A 7,937-nucleotide genomic window follows, 5' to 3' on the forward strand; every position below is an offset into this window, starting at 1 on the left:
GACAGTGTCCTTTATCCGTAGGTAATCTCACTGTAACCAGGTTAGAAAACTTTCCACCGTGGATATGCCAAGTGGTATTTGCTTATGCAACAAAGATTTATTAAATGCCTAGTATGTGTTAGGCAAGCATTATATTCAACTCCCTACCGGATGTTTCCACTTGGATAATATCTCACAGATGCTTTAAACTCCACACATCCTAGACAGAACTCCCGATCTTCGCTCCTACACTTGATCCTCCTGCTGAGTTCCCAGGCCTCATGCCTCCTCTTGCTCTTCCTCACCCCAACAATCAATCATCAAACCCTCTCAGGTCTATATTGTCAGCATATTCCACTTTCTGTCATCTCCATAATGACCACACCAGGCCAAGCCAGTCACTATTCAACAAATACTGATGGAGAGCATGCTACATGCCAGGTACTGTCCTAAGTACCACTGATACCACGGTGAACACCTATCCTTGCCCTCCCAGAGCTTCCATTCTAGTGAAACTATATTGTCCACCATCTCTCCCCTGGACTCCTCCATCTGCCTCCTACCTGGTGTCCCACCCCAGACTGTGTTCCACATAGCAGCCTGGGTGTGCAGAGCAGAGGCAAATCAAACATTCTTCCAGCTTAAAGTTCTTCAAAGGCTTTTCATCACCCTCAGGATACAGTCCAAAGTCCTTAACGTTGCCAACATGACTTGGTCGGTCGCTGTAAAACTTTTTTTTAAAAAAACCTCAACACACAGTAAGATAAGCTATACCTTATAAGCCAGTATGCACATACACACATGTATGTGAAACACACATTTCACAAAACAATATTTAGGACACACCTGATGTTTTCTAATCAATTCAATCTTAGTTTTATTTTTAATGCTGGTTGTGATACACTAAACCGACTTTCCATCCTCCAAGGGTCAAAATAGTGTCTACCTCTACAGCTTTATTTGTACCATTCTCTCCCTGACTAGTTACACCCTAGTCACACTGAGCTTCCTGTCTCAGTGCTTTTGTGCATGCTGGTTCCTCAACCACGACTACCCAGCATTCTTCCCTCCTTTGGGGTAATATCCTTCTCTCCACCACATACTGCAGGGCCCCCTTTAACTGCCCCTCCCACCCGGCTAGGATACCTACCATCCATGGTCATGCTCTCACAGTATCCTTGCTCTCCCTTCACAGCCTGCACCACAATTGTAGGGAATGACTCTGAGCAGTGCTCCTTTCTCTCTTGTGAGGCTGTAATCTCCCTGACGGTGGTGACTACTTCTATTTTGTTCTCCCATAGCCCTAGAGCCTAGTACTGCCTGATACATTTGTTGAAAAAAAAAAATCCCTGCCCTTGGGGAACTTTGAGTCTATAAAGAGCAATAAGTACACCAACAGAACACAGGTCTCAAGATGGGCTTTGTATTTTTCCTAAAAGCCTCTCTGTCAAAGCTCCCATGAGGACTCAACCTATTCCTGCAATATTTCTTAAAAAAAAAAAAAAAAAGCCAAGAGAAATGAACAAATGAGTTACATCTAGCTAACTGCAACATCAAGATACAAATTAAAAACTTCACAAGTTAACATTGACACTTCTCACAAATTGATCCTGGACTTGCAACTCTGCCTATAAATAATGTGAAGGCAAATATGTTAAGGAGAAACACAAATTTTATGCACTCAAACGTTTACACAGAAGGTTCATGGAAGGATATTTTATAACAATGATATCTTTTACATGTAATGTTTAAAGATAACTCCTAGCAAATACTTAGGGGGCTTATTCTCTCAAAGACAAATTTAATTATTGCTACTTCAAGCTGGACGAGCAGAGAAAAAACAGTACATAACATAACCACCATTTTGAATTTAAAAAAAAAATTATGAAATAAAACATCTTAGCATGCATATGGGAACCCTGGTGGCATAGTGGTTAAGTGCTACCGCTGCTAACCAAAAAGTCAGCAGTTCGAATCCACCAGCTGCTCCTTGGAAACCCTATGGGGCAGTCCTACTCTGTCCTACAGGGTCTCTCTAAGTTGGAATCAACTCGACAGCAATGGGTTTTTGTTTTGTTTTTAGTGTGCATACAGCCCTGGTGGTTAAGAGCTATGGCAGCTAACCAAAAGGTCGGCAGTTCGAATCCACCAGCTGCTCCTTGGAAACCCTATGGGGCAGTCCTGCTCTGTCCTAGAGGGTCGCTATGAGTCAGAATTGACTAGATGGCAATGGGTTTGGTTTTGGTTTTAATGTGCATACAGTTCAATCTTATTTTACCTTTTTAGAACGGCATGGTAAACATTTTATAAACAAATTCTCAGTTGTACTGATCTGAAACGAGAACTTTAATTTCATATCCTGGATGCTTTTTATAAGACCCACTGCATAAATATTATTCCGTAAAGAGTACAGACATTACATCAATGCTGTTACATGAGGTAAAAGGTCTAGAGGTTTGCCTCAACATCCATTGCTTTTTTTTTCCAGTAGAAATAAATGGTAAGTATCTTTATGATTTACTGTTAAAAAAGGCTGAAAAAAGAGTGTGGCCAACATAGGAATAGGATCACTATCAGGCCACAAGTTAAAAGGAAATTCAAGTTCTGAAGCTAAGGTCTGACTTTCAAAAACCTCTGAAATTGAGAACAAATTTCAAACTACTCTGCTTCAGTTACTACATTCCCTTTCCCATCAAGAAGTGCGGGGCGGCGGGGGGGGAAGGTTGGGGAGGAGGCCTCTAAAAAGCATCCCAACAATTCAAATAGCTTCAGGGATTTAGAAGAACCAGCAGCCTTGTCACTTAAACATCCCTGTCCAGTTCCTTAGATTACACCTGTGTCCTTAACTTGAGTGCAATACAGCTGGGACAGGAAGCTATTTCTCCCCAAACTACTTAGTGTCCTACTAACAAATTAGCTTGTATATGGATAGTGGTCTCAATAATTAACAAATAATTACCTATTACCTGGGCTGTACCTGTTAAAAATGCAGAGTCCAGGTGAGAACGGTTGCACAACTCTAAGAATGTAATCAATGTCACTAAATTGTAACATAAAAACTATTGAATTGGTATATATTTTGCTGTGTACCCTCTCAACAACAACAAAACACCAAAAAACTGTATCTATAACTACCATACCATTGCCATCGATTCTGACTCATAGCGACCCTCTAAGAGAGTAGAATTGCTCTACAGGGTTTCCAAGGAGCACCTGGGCAGATTCCAACTGCCAACCTTTTGGTTAGCAGCCGAACCCTTAACCACTACACCACCAGGGTTTCCAGAACTACTATATGACCCAGCTATTCCACTCCTAGGTATATACCCAAAAGACTTGAAAGCAGAGACTCAAAGAGAAACTTGTACACCAGTGTTCACTGCAGCACTATTTACAACAGCCAAAAGGTGAAAACAACCTAAATGCCCATCAACAGATAAACAAAATGTGGTACATACATACATACAATGGAATGCTACTCACTCAGCAGGAGAAATAAAGTCTTGACATATGGTGCAGTATGGATGGAGCTTGAAGACATGCTGAGCAAGATATACCAATCACAAAAGGACAAATATTGATGACCTCGCTTATATAAGAAGACAAGAAAAGGCAAATGTATAGAAATCAAAGTTTATTAGTGGTTACCAGAGGTGGGAGGGAGAGGAAAAAAGGGGGTTAATGGTGATGGAAAAATCTCATAAGAATAGGTTGTACAGCTGACTATTGTAATTGCTGTCAATAAGTTTTACACTTGTAAAAAGTTGAATTGGCAAAAGTTGTGTGATAAATATTTACTACAATGACAAAAAAAAAAGGTAGCTGCTGAGGCTGCTTATGTACAAGCAAACACCTCATGGGATTTGGTTCCTTGGTTTGGAGATTTAGGGGCATGGTTTCATGGGACAGCCCAGTTAACTGGCCTAATAACATGTTCAGTGCTTCTGTTCTAACTCCTGGTTTACTGCATAGAGTCTGGGGTCTTAAAAGCTTGCGAGCAGCCATCCAATGCACAATTGGTCTCTATTCACCTGGGGGAACAGAGGAAGGACAGTCAGGTATATAAGGAAGACATGGAATGTGTAGCTAATTGCCTCCACAGAAAACTGCCTCCTTTGCCATGAGACCAGAAGAACTAGATGGTGCCCGGCTACCATTACTGAACATTTTGATCAAAGACTCCATAGAAGAATCCTGATCAAAAGGTGGAAAATGCAGAACAGAATTCCAAATTCTCATGGACTCTAGACTTTCTGGAGCCAGGTGGGGTAGATGAACCCCTGAAACTATTGCCCTGAGATAATCTTTAAACTGTAAACCAAAAAATACACTCTGAAATCATCTTAAAACCAAGCAATCATTTTGCTTAACTAGTAAAAAAGGTCTGCCTTGAGCACTATGCTCTTTTAAGAACTATCTATACGGGATCAAATTGACAACAGCAACTTGAAAGATTAGATAGGAACCTTACAGGGCAGTGAGTTTATGTTAATAAAGAACAGCTCAGAAAAGGAAGGTGAGAATGGATGCACAACTTGAAGAATATAATCAATGTCACTAAATTGTAGATGTAGAAACTATCAAATTGGTGGATGTTTTGTTGTGCATATTCTCAACAACAAAATAAATAAAATTTAGGAAAACAAAAAACGCAGAGTCCAAGGCTCTATCCCCAGCGGGTCAGATTCAGTAGATGTGGGATGGAAGCCTGTAGAACCTCCTGCCCAGGCACCTTCTGACACAGGTGGTCCTCAGCCTACCACAAGGGGAAAAAAAAAATCCCTAGAAGGTTCACCTGTATCACTTTCAGTAAGGACTATGTTGAGGTAATATTTCTGACATAATGGCTTAGATTTCCATCTGGAAAACCCAGAGACAAAGTATATTCTTAGTAACTATGCTCCACTCACACACTAAACACTCAGAGATTTGCCACAGTTTGTATCTTCTTGTAAGACAGCAAAGCTGATCTTTCATTTCCAATGAAGATCCAGAACTAGACAGAAGCAGACCAAGGCATCTTGGTCAGGAAAGATCCCAAAGGCATTAATTTTGTTCTGAGTATTCCTAAAGACCCCTAAGCCTAGCTGACTGTGAATTTCTGCTGAAGGCCTCTGGAGAAATCTTCCAGAGGGCAGAGATCTTCGTCTTTGATTCCCTTGAGGGCCTGACATGGTGCTGAACAGATAGTTAGAAGGTACTGGTGTCTCTGGTTTTTTTTTTTTTTTTTTCAGTGTCTCTGTTAGGATGTGCAGAGGGAATCTTGATCTGGTTCCCACCTGATTACAAGACTGCCAATGAGTGGTTAAAGTTGAAAATGCTGCTAAAATGCATTAGGTATTACTTACAAATTTCATGCTAGTTTATTTTTACAAACAGATATTTAGAGTTGGATTTAAAGCTGCAATCCCCTCCAGTTCCCACTTGGAAAAGCTCTTTGTGGATCAGGCAAATCTCTACCACAAAAGGAAGCTCTCAACTTATTTCATTCATCAGAATTCTGTGGAGAACGACTAAGGACAGGATAATTTGCAGCTTAGTTCATTCATCGTTAGAACAGATGTCTTGAGAGTGCTTTACCAAGGAAGACCCCTTAATAACCTTTTAGGCTGATGTACCAATTTCCTCTAAACTACTCAGTGTACTTGGTAAACATGAATTCTAGCAACCTGGAAAATGGCCAGGAAAAATTATTCTCATTTTGTAATATGAAAAATTAGAATATCAACAGATTGAGCCCATACAGCAGGAGGAGTAAAGGCCTTGTAGTAGTAGTACAGATTTAGGTTCAAATATCAACTCCACTACTTTCTAGTTGTATGAAGCTGTGAAAGTTTACTTAACTTTTTCAGTCCCCCTTTTCCTCATCTGTAAAATGGGGAAAATAATACCAACTTCATTATAACTTAAGAACTTGATAATATAAATAAAGGACTTAACTACGGTGTCTAGTTCATCCTAGGCACTATGTAAATGGTAGCTGATGTTATTACCATTCTAGATGAGGAGAAAATAGTAAAAATAGATTCTAATCCTCCTAACTGCCAGTCTAGAATTATCTATCAACTGAACTTTTACAGTCAAGGCTATAGTTTTAATATTTTTGTTAAGTATCTGGAGGCTTTCAATGAGAACGCTTTCAATTTACCCTTTCGGTTGCTATCCCAAAACAAAGTTTCTATCCCTCTGATAGTTCTCCACAGGCCCCATTACTTCCCCACCTCCCTACCACTCTTTTCAAAACTGCCTTATTTTCTTCAACATCTCTCCAGTCCTTCTTCCTTACAAAGTCCTCTCTTTCAATTCCTTAATGTTTTAGTCCTGAGGTACCTGGCCTAATACAAAGGATGTCCAAGAAGACATTTACAGAGAAACTTTATAGTCTGCAAATGTTTGTACCCACGATGATTCTTACACTCGATTCTTTCAACAGCCCAATCAGGATAGACAAAGCTGGTGTTATATCCTGATTTGTTAAAGCCAAAGACACTTACCTAGAAAGTAGCACTGCCCAGCCTAGAACTCAAATTTGTAGACACCAAGTTCAGTAATCTCTCTACTCAATTTATAAAGCTATTACCTTCTTGGAAACCCTGGTGCCGTAGTGGTTAATGCTACGGCTGCTAACCAAAAGGTCGGCAGTTTGAATCCGCCAGGCGGTCCTTGGAAACTCTATGGGGCAATTCTACCCTGTCCTATAGGGTCGCTATGCGTCGGAATCGACTCGATGGCAATGGTTGGTTTATGGGATTACCTTCTTGCATATTCTTTCTTTATATCATTGCTTATAAAACATGATGGAAAATCCTATTCGTACCTCCCGTTATCACTAGAGTAGGGCAACAAAGGACAGCTTCCTCCCTACAGTGTTTTCTAGAGAATACAGGCAGGTCTAGCAACCCTAAGACACTGAGGCCAAAAGTTACTTTCAATGCTTCCTGCACAATCTTAAAGTCAGAAAGAATTCTGGGGATGCTGCATGACAAGGATCGAGAGGCTTCTGCCACAGCCCCTCCACACCACCCTACACAGTTCTCCACTTCTGACAGTATCTGCCCTCTTTCCTCCGCCCCAGAGTTTTCTCCAGTCTGACATCCTAACGGGAACCCTTCTCAACCACAAACGACCCTAGTCGCTAAAGAGACTCGCGCCCACAGCTAAGTCTTCCTCGTCAAGCATGGCAGAGGTTCCCCGGAACATTTACAAGCGTCCCTCCTCTCCGTCTGCACCCCCTTGTCGGAAAAACTTCATCTTCCAGAGTCCACACCTTCTCGCCCCCTCCCCCCAACGCTGACCGCCCCACCCTTGCACCTCCTCCAAAACCTCCCAGTCTCCTGGGTTGGCGGGCGATACTTCCTATGTCTCCGGGCTCGGATCGCCCGGCCCGCAGCACGCCGCCCCGGCCGGGCCCCAGCGGATCACGGCCCCCTTCATTCGCCCGAGCCCAAGGCCCAGCAGCCCGGTCTCTGCCCCGCCTCCCCGCCCAAGGCGCCAAGTCCTCGGGGCTCCGTGTCCAGGCCCGGGCCGGACGCCGAGGGCCCCGGCGCTGGGGGGAACACAGGAAGGGGGCGGCAGCGGCGGGCAGGGCGCGGGCCGGGCTGGGCGCTCGGGTCGGGAGGCCCCGGGCCCGGCCAGCTCCTGGCCGCCGTGGCCCCGACTCAGCCCTCCCGCCCGCCAGCCCCGCGCCTCCGCGGCCTGTCCTCACCTGATCCAGGTTCTCGTCGCTGCCGCTGTCCTCCGTGTCCGAGTCGATCACTACCCGACCTTTCCGCTTCTTTACCATGGTGGTCCCCCGGCTCTCACGCCGGACGCCGCCCGGACTCCCCTCTAGCCCGCCTGCCAGTGGGACCGCCACTGCCGCCGCCGCCGTCGCCGCTCGACCTACACAAAGGCGACCGCGCATGCGCGCTCCGCTCCGCCCCTGGCTCCGCCCACTTCGTAGCACGCCGTTCGCCGGC

At 43.9% G+C, this 7,937-nt stretch overlaps 1 protein-coding gene across 1 annotated transcript in view; it reads right to left on the reverse strand.

Annotated features, from left to right (window-relative positions):
* Window positions 1-7,882, reverse strand: part of RTF1 (RTF1 homolog, Paf1/RNA polymerase II complex component) — a 69,538-nt gene extending 61,656 nt beyond the window's left edge. The window contains exon 1 of the mRNA XM_049897887.1: window positions 7,685-7,882. Within this exon, the coding sequence (XP_049753844.1) occupies window positions 7,685-7,882 (198 nt within the window). The remainder of the gene's footprint in view (window positions 1-7,684) is intronic.
* Between the last annotated feature and the right edge of the window lie 55 nt (window positions 7,883-7,937).

The sequence above is a fragment of the Elephas maximus genome, chromosome 10, assembly GCF_024166365.1.
Source record: "Elephas maximus indicus isolate mEleMax1 chromosome 10, mEleMax1 primary haplotype, whole genome shotgun sequence".
In the NCBI taxonomy this organism is placed as follows: Eukaryota; Metazoa; Chordata; class Mammalia; order Proboscidea; family Elephantidae; genus Elephas; species Elephas maximus.